This window comes from Oncorhynchus clarkii, chromosome 24, assembly GCF_045791955.1.
Source record: "Oncorhynchus clarkii lewisi isolate Uvic-CL-2024 chromosome 24, UVic_Ocla_1.0, whole genome shotgun sequence".
NCBI lineage: Eukaryota > Metazoa > Chordata > Actinopteri > Salmoniformes > Salmonidae > Oncorhynchus > Oncorhynchus clarkii.
This window is the reverse complement of record NC_092170.1, coordinates 1,899,560-1,916,262: the sequence shown is the minus strand read 5'-3', so window position 1 is coordinate 1,916,262 and position 16,703 is coordinate 1,899,560. Positions and strand designations below refer to the sequence as shown.

General features: G+C 42.6%; 2 protein-coding genes across 2 annotated transcripts; one reads left to right on the top strand and one right to left on the bottom strand.

The window, feature by feature from the left end:
- The first annotated feature begins 243 nt into the window (after positions 1 to 243).
- LOC139382216 (putative coiled-coil domain-containing protein 195) lies at positions 244 to 1,228 on the top strand. The gene is made up of 3 exons (XM_071126095.1): positions 244 to 571; positions 740 to 998; positions 1,114 to 1,228. Exons 1-3 carry the CDS (start codon positions 244 to 246, stop codon positions 1,226 to 1,228), a joined length of 702 nt encoding a protein of 233 aa, XP_070982196.1.
- Positions 1,229 to 5,802: 4,574 nt separating this feature from the next.
- On the bottom strand, positions 5,803 to 16,493 carry LOC139383064 (guanylate cyclase soluble subunit beta-2-like). Its single transcript, XM_071127369.1, has 16 exons — positions 16,401 to 16,493; positions 16,046 to 16,119; positions 15,707 to 15,801; positions 15,128 to 15,288; positions 14,848 to 14,947; positions 14,467 to 14,696; positions 14,067 to 14,166; positions 13,811 to 13,914; positions 9,557 to 9,773; positions 9,005 to 9,325; positions 8,023 to 8,171; positions 7,701 to 7,847; positions 7,184 to 7,338; positions 6,696 to 6,904; positions 6,235 to 6,366; positions 5,803 to 5,987 (listed from the first exon to the last, which is right to left on the bottom strand). Exons 1-16 carry the CDS (start codon positions 16,491 to 16,493, stop codon positions 5,803 to 5,805), a joined length of 2,472 nt encoding a protein of 823 aa, XP_070983470.1.
- Positions 16,494 to 16,703: the final 210 nt, after the last annotated feature.

Below are 16,703 nucleotides of genomic sequence, written 5' to 3'. Positions count from 1 at the left end.
TTGACCTGCTTTGCTGAAATGTTCGGACCAAGGATTTCACCTCCTTGTCAATTGTTCATTCCGCAGCATGCTTTTCCTGAAACACGACACCCCGCGCCAATTAATAAAACATTGCTGATGGCTGATCACCCGAGCCCTTTCGGCTGTATAAGTGGTGAAAGGCGACATAATCGTCTTTGCACAAGATCTAGATTGAGATTGAGAGACTCCGACAGAGACTGGCAGAGAGCTAGTACAGGCAGCATGTTAAAACCGCAGCAAAGCGAGCTCCTCTTGCACGAGTCGCGGTTGTATGGGAAGCCGTGGTTCTGGCAGCGGAATTCCAGCACCATGGATAGCAGCCGGAGCCTCGCACAGGTGATCATGGAGATGCGCAACGAAATCAAGAAGCTCGAGACCGAGAACAGTGTGCTAAGGGGGGAAATCGGTCAGCCGACGATTGGGACTGAGCAAGGGGAACCGAATCCGTATTCACCGGCAGGACAGCCCAGGACCGGGGCTGACGACAACCCATCCCACATGAACCTGAGACGAAATGCGTCCGCGCCCGCACTCGAGCGGCAATACAAGGGTAAAGTCGCACTATTAAGCTATTATGTTGTAACGGCATTTTTTCGTTTTTAGCAGCAAGGTAAAGCAAACAATTGTAATATATCAACATTGTTTGAAATTGGGCTATTTAAAGCTAGGCCTAGTTTGAACAAAATCATCTGATCAATTTGGTTTATTGATTTCACAGAGAACATTGTAATGACTGTCCGGAGATACTCAATCGCCTCCAACATGCCAAGTGTGATCAGGAAGAGTGAGAGCGAAGATAGGGTGTCGAAGAATAGAGATGTTGCGAAAGGAAGTAACTCAAGTTGGGGTCGACTTCACGAGGAAGTCAACGGAAGGGCCCCATCCGTCTTCGGGAATTCCACACGAGACGAGTTCAGCACCACTGCAAAGAAGTTAACCAACAGGTTATTTCTCCAAGAATATGTGCACAAAAACAGGTGAGTGGCCCAGTGGGCCTTCTCATCCAACCTCACCAGAACTTTTAGATAACCAAATTTAAATCTAAATGTAGAATATCGCTTAGGTTGCTATTAATTCCCTCTTATTTTGCAGGACCAAAGTAAAGACGGTCACATTTCTTCTGCCCGTGGATAACATCTACACCAACCGACCAGTTCTGGCCAACCATCTGACAGATCTGGATGCGATTGCGGAGACGGATTCGTAAAGTGAAGATGGATGGCGACAGGTGGCGGGACAATATTTAATCTATAGCCCATAAATATGTGAAGAGCAGAGAGTTAGGTCTACATAAATGGGCCTGTCACACAAACAGTATCTAGGGCAGAGTGTCAGCTACATAGTTTTTTAGGTCAGCCAGAAGATTGATTTTATCGCACCTGACCTGAACTCCACACACGGAGACTCCGGTTACAGGTGTTGTTTCCATACGGCCGAGGTGATCAAACGCCCGGTCGTCAGTGATGAGCCGCCAGCCCTCCCTCTGTTGCAACACCATCACAACACTCCCTCCACGGATCAGATGTCCGGGCCTGCAGCCCATCGTGTCAATCGGAACCTTGAAAACGCTGCAGGTGACGATCGTTTTAGTGACAGTATAGTCTCTTTTTTCCAGAGCAATGGGCATGCAGCCTCTTGGTGAATTTCAGGGTCATCACTTGTCTTTCTTAACTATGTAATGTAGGGTGGCTTTGAGAAAAAAAAATGGAATATCAATATTTTGCATTGGGTCAAGACAGAGAGAACACTAATTCATTAGAACCAGGGTGTTCCTTATTACAGATTTTATTTTTTTCTCTCAAAATTAATATGGTCCCTTCTTTACCTTGGTAGTCATGTACAGTAAATTAAGTAAATGAATTCCCAGCGCAAGTTATTTTATCTGCTTTGGTTCTGCTAAAAGGAAAAGTAGGCCTATATCATACAGTATATAATTTGTAAATAGTCAATAAGTACTTTTTGTCTAACTTTAAATATGTTGTCTTTATTAAATATTACAGTCTTATTATAAATGTTAAGGTTTGTTCATTCTTTTTCTAGATATAATATTTACACACACGATTGACTTTTTCATAATATAAAATTATATCTTATTGCTTGGGTATTTTAATATTTTATGCTTAAAAATAGTCTTCAACCGTTTAAAAAAACAATAATAGGAGGCTACATTTCTTTTTTAACGCATTAAAACTTCATAGACAATATAATATTGGCACAGGACTGTCAAATACCTTATCAGGAAATACAAATTATATGTATGTAAATGGACAACCTTAGTATGTCTATTACTCATATATACAGTACGAGTCAAAAGTTTGGACACACCTACTCATTCAAAGGTTTTCTTTATTTTTACTATTTTCTACACTATAATAATAGTGAAGACATCAAACTATGAAATTACACATATGGAATCATGTAGTAACCAAAAAAGTGATAAACAAATCAAAATAGATTTTAGATTCTTCAAAGTAGCCACCCTTATAGGATTGCATTTTTTTTGCCAAATCAGCTACTTCTAATTGAAGTATTCGAAAGTATTTTCAAATAACTTCCTAGAAATAGGGGCTCCCGAGTGGCGCAGCGGTCTAAGGGACTAAACAGTCCTGGGTTCAAATGCAATGATTTTAATATTTGTGTATTTTAATATTTTTCAAAGACATGCCATGTGTATTTCCAGTATTTCCATATTAATTCCAATCCAACACTGCAGTCTGGTAGCTCTGGTCCCATCACACAATGACAACGAATTACCTATGCACACAATTATTTTTTTTTCCCCACCTTTATTTAACCAGTTGAGAACAAGTTCTCATTTACAACTGCGACCTGGCCAAGATAAAGCAAAGCAATGTGACACAAACAACAACACAGAGTTACATGTGGGATAAACAAGCGTACAGTCAAGAACACAATAGAAACATCTGTATACAGTGTGTGCAAATGAAGTAAGGAGGTAAGGCAATAAATAGGCCAATACTGGCAAAGTCATTACAATTTAGCAATTTACACTGGAGTGATATATGTGCAGATGAGGTTGTGCAAGTAGAAATACTGGTGTGCAAAAGATCAGAAAAACATAAACAAATATGGGGATGAGGTAGTTAGTTTGTTGGATGGGCTATTTACAGATGGGCTGTGAGCAGCTGCAGCGATTGGTAAACTGCTTTGACAGCTGACGCTTAAAGTTAGCGAGGGTGATATGTCTCCAACTTCAGTGATTTTTGCAATTCGTTCCAGTCATTGGCAGCAGAGAACTGGAAGGAAAGGCGGCCAAAGGAGGTGTTGGCTTTGGGGATGACCAGTGAAATATACCTGCTGGAGGAAGTGCTACAGGTGGTTGTTGCTATGGTGACCAGTGAGCTGAGATAAGGCGGCACTTTACATAGCAAAGACTTATAGATGACCTGGAGCCAGTGGGTTTGGCCACGAATATGTAGCGAGGACCAGCCAACGAGAGCATACAGGTAGCAGTGGTGGGTAGTATATGGGGCTTTGGTGACAAAACGGATGGCACTGTGATAGACTGCATCCAATTTGCTGAGTAGAGTGTTGGAGGCTATTTTGTAAATGACATCGCCAAAGTCAAGGACCGGGAGGATGGTCAGTTTTACGAGGGTATGTTTGGCAGCATGAGTGAAGAAGGCTTTGTTGCAAAATAGGAATCCAATTCTAGATTTAACTTTGGATTGGAGATGCTTAATGTGAGTCTGGAAGGAGAGTATGTGAATATGTGGACAACTATAAATGTGAATATGTGGACAATGATAAATACCTAGGTGTCTAGCCAGACAAGTCAGAACCGTCCAGAGTAGTGACGCTAGTCGGGCGGGCGGGTGCGGGCAGCGATCGGTTGAAGAGCATGCATTTAGTTTTACTAGCATTTAAGAACAGTTGGAGGCCACAGAAGGAGTGTAATATGGCGTTGAATCTCGTTTGGAGGTTTGTTAACACAGTGTCCAAAGAAGGGCCAGGTGTATACAGAATGGTGTCGTCTGCGTAGATTTGGATCAAATAATCACCTGCAGCAAGAGCAACATCATTGACATATACAGAGAAAAGAGTCGTCCCGAGAATTGAACCCTGTGGCACCCCCATAGAGACTGCCATAGGTCCGGACAACAGGCCCTCTGATTTGACACACTGAACTATATCTGAGAAGATGTTTGTGAACCAGGCGAGGCTGTCATTAGAGAAACCAAGGCTGTTGAGTCTGCCAATAAGAATACGGTGATTGACAGAGTCGAAGGCCTTGGACAGGTCGATGAAGATGGCTGCACAGTACTGTCTTTTATTGATGGTGGTTATGATATCGTTTAGGACCTTGAGTGTGGCTGAGGTGCACCCGTGACCAGCTCGGAAACCAGATTGCAGTGAGCAACAATGATGAAACAGGGAGCCGTTCGGTAGTAGATTCCTATGCAAGGCCTGCGGGAGACACAGCGTTCAGGAAGCTAGCAGGTCGGGGCTAGCAGATAGATCAACACCAACATCCACGACACAGAGGTTGGTTGAGAGCACATCGGCCGAATAACTTCATCAATTACATCAGCAGATGTAATTGGTGTACTTCGTTTGCTAGACGGGACATGGGCCTAGCCCGAGGCTAGCTGGTGGATGCTCCTGGACAAGGGCGTTAGCCACAATAGCCACTCGGTAGCAACTAGCTAGCTGCGAAGATCCGGTGTAATAGTCCAGAGCTTGCAGCAGGAATCTGGTGATGTAGTGGAGGAAAAAAGCAGTCCAATATGCTCAGGGCTGATATCGTGCTGTGCAGACTGGCAGGTATTATCCAGGCTATCCGGGCTAAAGCGGCTGGAGTCCGAGCTAAAGATAAAGACCGCTAGCAGTGGCTAACAATGACTAAAAAGCTAGTAGCTTATTAACTTGCTAGCTGATGATGGAGGTTCCAGTTATAAGGTCTAAAAAGTAGCAGATCCGTACCACATTGGGTGAGGCGGGTTGCAAGAAGGTATATTTAATTCGAAAATGGAAAAAAGAGATTGAAATATAATGAAATGTATACAAAAAAAAGAAAGAAAAACATGGGAAGGAAACAAACACGTCTTACTGCTCCGCCATCTTGGTTCATAGTGCCCTGGACCAGAGGTACAAGTCTGGTTACAGTTGACTTCTATATATCACATAGATAGCAGTGCTCCGGGGGAGAGATCACATAAAATGAAACATTAGCAAGATGACCATAGACACTGTAATTTCAATATTCATAAAACACTGTAGTCTCAGAGTATAGGCTCATCAGCAGAGATAGTCCAATTTAATTGAATGTCCTATATTCCAGCAGTTGTGATCCAATTGAATGGGTGGGTCACTTAAGCTCAGTTTATACCTGGTGCTAACATGCGTCCTTTGCCTGATCTTGTTCACATTCGAATTGTGCCCACCTTTTTAGACAGGTGTAGACGATTAGAATATGTATTGTGATCTCATGTTCCTGACAACCTCTGGAGGTAGTTAGGGAAGCATTGTGTCTGAATATCTTAGGCGGATCTGGACAGTAAAACTTGTTAAATCATCATTATCCCTCCCTCTAAAATCATTGACAGTTGGCACCATTGACTTATCAATATGTGTCTTAAATTATTGTATTGCATACTTGGAAGTACCAGGAAATCTGGTCACAAGGATAAGAGACACATTTTAATATTTAATAGCAACAGCTAAAATGTGGGCACAATCAGAATGATGACAAGATCAGGATGTGTTAGCAACAGGTATAAACGGGGCTACAGTGACTAGTCTGGATAGTACTACAACAGCTCAGAGGACCACACAGAAACTGGTCCGGATGTGTTTGGTGGAATGAGGAGCCTCAGCCTCTATGGGAGTGGGACTCTGGGACAAGGTTGCTCTGGTCAGCTGGTGGTCTGGTTTGGGGAGACCTCCCTCCACTGACTTGTTGTCACTGTGGAGACTGCCGTAGCTCTCTGAGTCCCGAGGTTTTCCTGTGAAACACACACAGTGAGTCACCACTGCAGGTAGAGTGGAAGGCAATGGAGGTAACGAATAGGAGAAATGTAAAAGAAATGGAGGAGCAGTCTTTTACCTGTGACTTAAAGATCATCTTAGAATAAGATAAAGAATACAAGATACTACGAATATAATACTTAAATAAAAATGTACATATTAAAGAATATCATTCAATAAAAAGAAAAAAAGAACGAATTATCGAATAAAAGAAAGAGGAGGCACCTTTGAGGCTCTTGGCTCTGACTTGTGGCTGGGGTTCAGTGAGCTGGACTGAGGGCGGCGGGTCAGCCAGGCTGTCTCCATACTCCATGGGCACTACAGGATTCCTGTCCTCACTCTGCACTCTCTGGATGGCTGTGGGATTATAGATTACAACAAAGAGGTCTAGCTTTAGAGTGAGGCATTAACAATATACCACAGCCATGAAAGGGAAGCTAGAATGGGGTTAGTGTTTGTCTCTGTGGTGATTATGACTAAATGCGCCATAAATATCGGGGAACAGAAAACCTGTTGAGATAATGCACACTGAGGCTGAGCTACTTCAAATTAGACACACAAATAAGGTGCAACAAGGTTAGACACACATCTAAGACATTTTCTCAGGTGTACTATATATTTATAAAGGTGTGTATTTTTAGTAGTTGAGTAGTTGAGAGGCAGACAGACAGGAGAACCTTGTTTACCCGGTCTGTACAGGGCTGCCTCTGTGTTGCAGTCCCGTGCCGACTGTACAGACGCACGGCCCGAGTCGGCCTCCTTAACTGAACGGCCCATGATCTCGTGCTCCGTGGCGGTCAGGTTCCCTTCCAGGAAGTAGGTGGACATCCTGCCCTTCCCCTTCACATCGATCTCCCCTCGCTCCTGGATCATGAAGCCCTTGTCTTTCAGAACCCTGGAGGAGGAAGACATATAAAAACAAAGCCTGCTTCCCAAATGGAACCCTTTCCCTTATATAGTGCACTACTTTTGAACAGAGCCCTATGGGCTCAACCAACCAAGCACTCAATTAATAAATCAATAAATCAGTCCATCATCCAACAAATCATCAAGCACTTTTGACAACATTTGATGTAAAAAGGGCTTTCTAAATTGCTGGCTTGCTTTCTTGATCGATTGCTTGATTGATTTAATTTCCTGCAGTTCAGTCATGTGACATGAGCTGAGGTCTTACAGGTAAACACTGGGGCTGAGGTGGATCTTGTTGGGGAGGCCATGGCTCTCCATGCGAGACGCCGTGTTTACTGTGTCTCCGAACAGGCAGTACCGAGGCATCTTCTCCCCCACCACACCAGCTAGAACTGGCCCGCTGTGTACACCCACCCGGATCTACAGCAGAGAGGTATTGTTTGTTTTTTTAAATATATTTTGTGGGATATTTTTACTTTATTGAGACAGAAATAGGTGGAAATGAGCATTGACTAGTGGAAGGAGTCTTATCCACAATGGGGGTTGACCTTTATGTGCTGCTGGCGGCTGTGTTGCCCACTAGACCAGCCTCAGACACAGAGAGAGGTATTGTATTGTGATAATAAACTAGCAGGAGAACTGAGAAAGATCAGCTCAAAAAGAAAGACAAGGGCATGGAAATTACAACCCTTTGGATTTGGATCAATAGAATAGAGATGTTACAAAAATATTGTGAAAAATCTATCCAGCATTCAAACACACCAGCCATCTGTGGGTCTCACCTGGATAGGCCCCCCTGTGATGGGGTTGATGACCTCCCTAGCTGCTATGACCATGCCCAGGGCGAAGTTGGCCACCCTCTCAGCATGGCTGGACACTGGGATGGGCACGCCACCTACCACCATGTAGGCATCACCTATGGTCTCCACCTGAGGCAGACACAACCACAGGCAGATTGATATCGATGAGTTAAGTACTGGAATGGCTATTCCAGGCTGCCTGGTCTAGATGAATGAATAGATGGATATGTAGAATAATTCGCAAGATGTTTCAATTATGAATGATAAATGTTTAGCCTATCTGACAAATGTAATATTTTGTTACCTTGTAAACTGTGTGTACTGTGGTGAGCCGGTCGAACTTGAGGTACATGGAGTTAAGCATGTTGACGATCTGGATGGGCTCACACTCCGAGCAGATGTTGGTGAAGGTGACCACATCACTGAAGAGGATGGTGCACTCCTTGAACTCTCCTTTAGAGCAAACATAACCACAACCACCACCGACCATATGGCCATTTCCATTAATATACCACTGTTTCAGTCCTTTTACAATGTCGAGAACAATAGTGAAAACTAGTTATTCTGCTTAATACTTATCCACATGTAGCTGACCTGTTGCTTCATATCAATAAATGTTGTGTGTGCGCATGTGTGTGTACTGTTCATGCATGAGTTTGTCTGTTTGCATCTCTGTATGTCTGTCTGTCTGTCTGTCTCTGTCTGTCTGTTTTTATCTCTGTATGTCTGTCTGTCTGTCTTCCTAGCTGTCTGTGTCCGTCTGTCTGCGCCTATGTTTGTTTGTCTGTCTGTCGGTGTACTGTGCTTCAAAGACAGATGTGTCTGGGAGCCGCTGGCTGTGTCGTGGTGCTGTTTCAATCTGTAATTCATGCCTTCATTAAATATGTAATACACTACAGCAAGGCAGGGAAATATCCTTCAAAAATCCCCCCAATTCCACTCTGTACATCTCTACTGTCTGTTGTGTGTCAGAGCAAGGGAGTCATAGGCTACTGTGTACAGGTTTTGGCAAAGGAGTGTTTGGCCCTACTAGGGCATTTCACACACCACCAATCCTCTCACCAATTATTTTCTCACCAATTATCTTTTTTACTCTCATCTTCTCTACTTTCTTCCCTTCTGTCCCTTCCTCACCTTTTCTCCCCTACTCTCCTCTCCCCACATCTCCTCTCTACTTATTCCCTCTCCCCACCTCTCCTTTCCTCTTCTCTCCTCAACTCGCTTCTCTGCATCTTTCCTCTCCTCTATTCTACTCTCCCCATCTCTCCTCTCCCTGTGTCATTCACCTGCTTCCACTCTCTTCCCCTCCTTCAGCTGGTTGGCCACATGTTTGGGCAGCATGGCGTACAGCAGGTTCTCCGTCTTGGTCCTCTCCTCCTCCAGATGCTGGGACAGGTGTCGGAGCTCCTCCTTCTTCCTCTCCAGCTGGTTGGAGAGCTCCATCTCGGCCAGCCGCTGCTGGTTGAGCAGGATGAGGTCCCGCGTGACGTCGTGAGGGGCGATGTCAGAGATGTGCATGCTCCGCTCCTCCAGCTCGTGGAGGCTCCGCAGCAAAGGGGAGGCCTGGTACAGCATGCACTGCAGAGACTCCATCCACAACATCTGACCTGGGAACAGGGGAGTGAGGGGTGGAGATAAAGAGAGAGGTGAAATTAAATGGAGGGGGGATGTGTGTGTTTCTGTTAAATAGTTATGGTGGGATAGGTTGCATAAGTGGCATGACTCAATAACAAATAATCATTCATGTATTTCTTCCTTCTGTTATCCATCCATGCATTCATCCATCCAGTTTTTCATGACTTCATCTGTTCATTCATCCGTTCATTCATTAATTCCACCTCTGAGCTCCAGCATGGGTCTATCCCTCCAGGCCTCAGGCATCATGTCCCGTCGCGTCTGCAGGACAAAGTGGCTGTTGATGAACTTCCTGATGCTGGAGATGGTGAAGGTGACCTCGGGGTGGACGATACTGAAGTACTGATCCAGGTGAATGCTCATGGTCTGCAGCCCGGGGACGATCTTCTGGACGTTCACCCCCGCCTGTCTCACCATCAGCTGCAGGGGTTGGACCAGAGAGCAGAGATTCAGGCTGGGTCCCAAATGTCACCCTATTCCCTATATACAGTGCCTTGCGAAAGTATTCGGCCCCCTTGAACTTTGCGACCTTTTGCCACATTTCAGGCTTCAAACATAAAGATATAAAACTGTATTTTTTTGTGAAGAATCAACAACAAGTGGGACACAATCATGAAGTGGAACGACATTTATTGGATATTTCAAACTTTTTTAACAAATCAAAAACTGAAAAATTGGGCGTGCAAAATTATTCAGCCCCCTTAAGTTAATACTTTGTAGCGCCACCTTTTGCTGCGATTACAGCTAAGTCGCTTGGGGTATGTCTCTATCAGTTTTGCACATCGAGAGACTGAAATTTTTTCCCATTCCTCCTTGCAAAACAGCTCGAGCTCAGTGCGGTTGGATGGAGAGCATTTGTGAACAGCAGTTTTCAGTTCTTTCCACAGATTCTCGATTGGATTCAGGTCTGGACTTTGACTTGGCCATTCTAACACCTGGATATGTTTATTTTTGAACCATTCCATTGTAGATTTTGCTTTATGTTTTGGATCATTGTCTTGTTGGAAGACAAATCTCCGTCCCAGTCTCAGGTCTTTTGCAGACTCCATCAGGTTTTCTTCCAGAATGGTCCTGTATTTGGCTCCATCCATCTTCCCTGTCCCTGCTGAAGAAAAGCAGGCCCAAGCCATGATGCTGCCACCACCATGTTTGACAGTGGTGATGGTGTGTTCAGGGTGATGAGCTGTGTTGCTTTTACGCCAAACATAACGTTTTGCATTGTTGCCAAAAAGTTCAATTTTGGTTTCATCTGACCAGAGCACCTTCTTCCACATGTTTGGTGTGTCTCCCAGGTGGCTTGTGGCAAACTTTAACCAACACTTTTTATGGATATCTTTAAGAAATGGCTTTCTTCTTGCCACTCTTCCATAAAGGCCAGATTTGTGCAATATACGACTGATTGTTGTCCTATGGACAGAGTCTCCCACCTCAGCTGTAGATCTCTGCAGTTCATCCAGAGTGATCATGGGCCTCTTGGCTGCATCTCTGATCAGTCTTCTCCTTGTATGAGCTGAAGGTTTAGAGGGACGGCCAGGTCTTGGTAGATTTGCAGTGGTCTGATACTCCTTCCATTTCAATATTATCGCTTGCACAGTGCTCCTTGGGATGTTTAAAGCTTGGGAAATCTTTTTGTATCCAAATCCGGCTTTAAACTTCTTCACAACAGTATCTCGGACCTGCCTGGTGTGTTCCTTGTTCTTCATGATGCTCTCTGCGCTTTTAACGGACCTCTGAGACTATCACAGTGCAGGTGCATTGATACGGAGACTTGATTACACACAGGTGAATTGTATTTATCATCATTAGTAATTTAGGTCAACATTGGATCATTCAGAGATCCTCACTGAACTTCTGGAGAGAGTTTGCTGCACTGAAAGTAAAGGGGCTGAATAATTTTGCACGCCCAATTTTTCAGTTTGATTTGTTAAAAAAGTTTGAAATATCCAATAAATGTCGTTCCACTTGATGATTGTGTCCCACTTGTTGTTGATTCTTCACAAAAAAATAAAGTTTTATATCTTTATGTTTGAAGCCTGAAATGTGGCAAAAGGTCGCAAAGTTCAAGGGGGCCGAATACTTTCGCAAGGCACTGTACTGACTGCAGTGCACTACTTTTAACGAGGGTCAATAGGGCTCTGGTCAAAAGCATTGCACTTCAGCAGCCTTACTCCAGGTATTAAGATTACAATTCATATCTACATAAAGGGCCCGTTTCTGGACACATTTTAAGCCCAGTCCTGGACTAAGAAGCACTTCTAATTGAGATTCCTCATTGAGAATGCTTTTTAGACTAGGCCTAATCTGTGTCCGGGAAACCATCCCAGTGATTATCTGGCATTACTAAACCACGCTGTAAAAAGTGGGACGGCACTGTTGTTCATCTGAAGTGCTTTTTCTGATTGACATGATCCAAAATTGAGCTTTGGTTCAATCAACCTATTCTATTCAATTTGTATGAATCAAATAAAGAATTTGAAAGATCATGTGATGTTTTTAATTGAATGAAAGCTTATAAATTGCTTTCAACACCATATAGCGGTAGGCTGCCACCGCTACATTGCACCCATCAGAAGATTTGGAAGCATGGCCTACAGGGGGCGTGGCTTTCAGTTTGTTATTGTGAGAGTGAATGTCATTCTAAGTAATGTGTTGTTGTTTTTTTATGATTATATGTTCACTGCCAGCACTGAATCTTAAAGGGAAATAAAAAATAAAAAAAGTACTTCATATTCATCATCTCCAGCAACACCCCAACATCAACATACCTATGTGAAAATGGCACATTTCTATGTTTTGAAGTAAAAAAGATAGAAGAAGGTAAGCAGCAGCGCCTCTTCAACCTCAGGAGGCTGAAGAAATTCGGCTTGTCACCAAAAGCACTCACAAACTTCTACAGATGCACAATCGAGAGCATCCTGGCGGGCTGTATCACCGCCTGGTACGGCAACTGCTCCGCCCTCAACCGTAAGGCTCTCCAGAGGGTAGTGAGGTCTGCACAACGCATCACCGGGGGCAAACTACCTGCCCTCCAGGACACCTACACCACCCGATGTCACAGGAAGGCCATAAAGATCATCAAGGACATCAACCACCCGAGCCACTGCCTGTTCACCCCGCTATCATCCAGAAGGCGAGGTCAGTACAGGTGCATCAAAGCTGGGACCGAGAGACTGAAAAACAGCTTCTATCTCAAGGCCATCAGACTGTTAAACAGCCACCACTAACATTGAGTGGCTGCTGCCAACACACTGACACTGACTCAACTCCAGCCACTTTAATAATGGGAATTGATGGGAAATGATGTAAATATATCACTAGGCACTTTAAACAATGCTACCTTATATAATGTTACTTACCCTACATTTTTCATCTCATATGCATACGTATATACTGTACTCTATATCATCGACTGTATCCTTATGTAATACATGTATCACTAGCCACTTTAACTATGCCACTGTGTTTACATACTCATCTCATATGTATATACTGTACTCGATACCATCTACTGTATCTTGCCTATGCTGCTCTGTACCATCACTCATTCATATATCCTTATGTACATATTCTTTATCCCCTTACACTGTGTACAAGACAGTAGTTTTGGAATTGTTAGTTAGATTACTTGTTGGTTATTACTGCATTGTCGGAACTAGAAGCACAAGCATTTCGCTACACTCGCATTAACATCTGCTAACCATGTGTATGTGACAAATAAAATTTGATTTGATTTGATTTGAAGTGTTTCCAATGACATCATCAACCAATTAGTAGACAATTAACAGGCAATAAGTAGGCAATGCCTCCTCATGATTGGTTAAAATCCCATGATGCACACCAATGACGTTATTGGAACACTTAACTTCCTATGTCTTTTTTTACTACAAACTATAAAAACGTGCCGTTTTCACATGTTGGGGTGGTGCTGGAGATGATGAATATGAAGTTGAACAATTTTGACACTTCTCTTTCTATGATATCTCTGTAAGTACTGTAAAGAGCCTGGAAAGGATTCAATTGATGAGACGGTCACCATTTGGTTACAATATTGGTAACAAGTTCATGTGAAATTCTTATGGAAAGAAAGCATTTGGAGTCATTATTTCATGTAATGGAACCAACTTAATATATTGATTAACAGGAAACTGATTTAATTGCTTGTAACCCAATTGAAGAAATTTGGATAGGTAACTCCAAAGTGAAAAATCAACTTGGTACAACATAAAAAATGGGGTGTAGCCATTTAGTTTTGTATTTATGTTATCTATTCGGCTTAACCAATGGGGAAAAGTTTGTAACAGTTGGCACTGAATGATATATTTGGTTTCAACAAATGTCCATTTTTTTCAATTGAGAAAAACAAACAAATTTACTAACACATTTTTTTTTTAGGTATATAAATTTACAGTGCATGTACTCAATACCAAGAGGGAATCTGGGAGATAATACTTTTGTACCTCCTTGTCGAACACTATATGGAAGGGAAAGGCATTGCAAAATGTCTTCAGGTCGATGCAAAGGTTCTTCGGGTAGAATGGCTCAAATCCTCTCAAGAGTTTGCCTATGATTGAAGTAAACATCTATTAATGATAGTAAGGATATCAAGATTAGAGATATCTTGACAAGCAAGATGGAATAGACAGGCTTTATCGATATCTGAGGTGGACTGAGCCAATCCATTAGAAAAGGAATGATGAGATGTTTGGTCTTTACCCTTCCCAAGCTGGACCAACCCCCTCACAGTCTCCCAGTGGTTCCGACACATGGAAAATCCCTGAGATTGGAGTTTCCTCTGCAATGATTTCTGTATGTCCTGATAGATGGGGTGAGGGACACATTGGAGGAAATTTGTGTTATGGTTAAATTGCATAAAATGGTTAACTTTTAAACCATATGGAAAATTGGCTGTGTTGGGTTGGGTTATTGAGATCGTTTTGGGACAATTCTTTGGAGATCCTCAGAGATGGCATCTGCCTGTTTCTGTAGCATGCAAATATCACCCTATTACCTATGAGCCCTGGTCAAAAGTGGTGTACTATCAAGAGAATAGGGTGCCATTTAGGATGCAAGCCAATGATTTGTGGGTCATCTGTTGTCCTGACCCGGATTTTACCTCCTTGTTTGGGTTCCAGTGCATTGCGTTGCGCCTGGGGCCTCTTGGCAAACATGGCGGTGTCTGTGAGAGCTTGTTACTGCACATTACATTCGAAAATGTCGGTTTCTGAGTGACAAGGAATACTACATGCTCCTTCTTTCCTGTCCTCTCTAGTTCCTCTATTTGGTTGACGATTTCCATCGTTATCTCGCTGTTGAAGAAGTCTTTCGCTACAGCTTCAATGATACCTGTGGAAATGGGAAACAGTCGTTTCACTTTTACGCACAAAGCCCCTACTTTTACGCACGCTAAAATCTCACGATATTGAGTGCATTAAGTTGTTTAACACATTTGTACTTAACGTCAATAATTTAATCTATCAGCACTCAGCATAATTACCGGGTACAATTTGGCATAGGCCTCGGCGGTCGGAGTAATAGTGAAGAAACATCGTGCCGTCACCGTTCCTCTCCGCTCGAAATGATGGCGCGTTCATCTCCTGCAAGCATATTTCCAAATAATTTGACACTGTTTTTTTCTGTCCAAAATATGACGTGTGTCCATTGTCCACTATTTATAGATTGATTATCACATATATACCTATAATCGATAGAGTAGGCTATAATAGAGTAGGCTACACACACACACACACACACACACACACACACACACATTATACCTTGTAAGAAAGGGCGAGGTAGCTGTGCAGTGCATCCAGATTCTCGATAAACTCGAACAGGTTCCCTCCCAGAGTCCGTAACATGTGGTCGTATCCAGATCGTTTACAAAAGTCAAAAAAGTATTCCCCAAATTGTCTCAACACCACCTCTGGTTTAACATCTTTGAATAGAAAATAAAGTAGGCCTAATGAATATATAGGTTAATACCAACATGTACGCCTTTACGTAAAACATCACATAAAACACATTTTGTTCTACCATGTAATATTTATAATATGTATTTGTATCATCATCTTGAGTCATGTATTTTGCCTGTCAGCAATAGAGTTTCGATTCCATTTCAAATCAAGCCATGCAGTGCAAGAAATTCACTATTCTAAAATGATTCCTAATTTTTTGTAGCTATTTCTCAATCCATGACTTGAATTATAATTCATAATCTGGAAGTAACCGTGATTGGCATGGAAATGTACGCTTTTATAACACCTATCAGAATATATATATTAGCTCCAGATCGTTACTGGTCCAGAGCTACATTGATATGACATTATTCATCAAATAATGATAAATTAGCCTACCAAGTAGCTTGCAGGCCGCAGCCACCAGTTGCATGGTGATGTCGTCTTTGTACACTTCATATGTCAAGAATGTATCTTGAACCCCGGCCTCATCTCTGCATATAATTATGATGATGAGATCATTTCAGCAGGTTACACATCCCATTGATGACCAATAAACAGAAAGCAGTGAATGAATCAATCAATTAGCTAGCATATAGGTCCACGCTGAGGGGCCGTGCTCAATGCTAGCCTTTAACGCCACCTTCTGGAATTACGCAACATATTATTACAATTAATCAATTATCAAGAGATATTCACGTTGTCTAATATGATAGTGTTAATTAATAACATTGTTACCTGAGCTGCATCCATGTCTCCTCGCCAAACTTGTCAACAACCAGCGACTTCAAACAGGTATTGATAAATCCATACTGCAGAGAGAACATTGCCAATTTAGCAGCATTTTTTATTTTGATGCCATTCATAAAATATAGGCTATATTTATATAGGTAAGAGTGACATAGCCTATTGAATCGTCCATGTAGCCTAATAAGACTAATGAGTAGGCTACAGGCTGGAAACACATTGAGTCATGATTTTCGAACAGTTCAGTCCAGTAACCTATACAACATATGCTTGCCTATACTGTAACATATCAGTTTAGACTATCTATCACTATGAGTTAATTTATGGGTCGACACACACAACTTACCATCTCTTTTGGTTTGGATTCTACCGACACTTTGTTTAAAAACCTTAATTCCCAATGTATCCTTGCACGAACACGACCCCAAGTTGACCACATACTCTAACGCACAACATTATCTCCGTCGACAGCCTGCCTGAATATATTTAATTAAAGTGATATGCCTAGGCCTATATCCTGTATATACACAAAAGCTTCAGCTCCTTATTCCGTCACTTCTGCCGCTGCGCATCGAACAGTGACTGAAGAAAGCCGTTCACCCATCTCCAGCTTTTGGCGAGAGCGTTGGTGCGCGATGCGGTACAGATG

Coding starts and splice junctions, on each gene's coding strand:
- LOC139382216 (XM_071126095.1), top strand. CDS start 244: ATGTTAAAACCGCAGCAAAGCGAGCTCCTCTTGCACGAGTCGCGGTTG. Junction 572..739: donor ACTCGAGCGGCAATACAAGG/GTAAAGTCGCAC, acceptor TTGATTTCACAG/AGAACATTGTAATGACTGTC. Junction 999..1,113: donor GAATATGTGCACAAAAACAG/GTGAGTGGCCCA, acceptor CTTATTTTGCAG/GACCAAAGTAAAGACGGTCA.
- LOC139383064 (XM_071127369.1), bottom strand. CDS start 16,493: ATGTGGTCAACTTGGGGTCGTGTTCGTGCAAGGATACATTGGGAATTA. Junction 14,948..15,127: donor ACCTCGCCCTTTCTTACAAG/GTATAATGTGTG, acceptor ATATGCTTGCAG/GAGATGAACGCGCCATCATT. Junction 5,988..6,234: donor CAGAGCCAAGAGCCTCAAAG/GTGCCTCCTCTT, acceptor TGTGTTTCACAG/GAAAACCTCGGGACTCAGAG.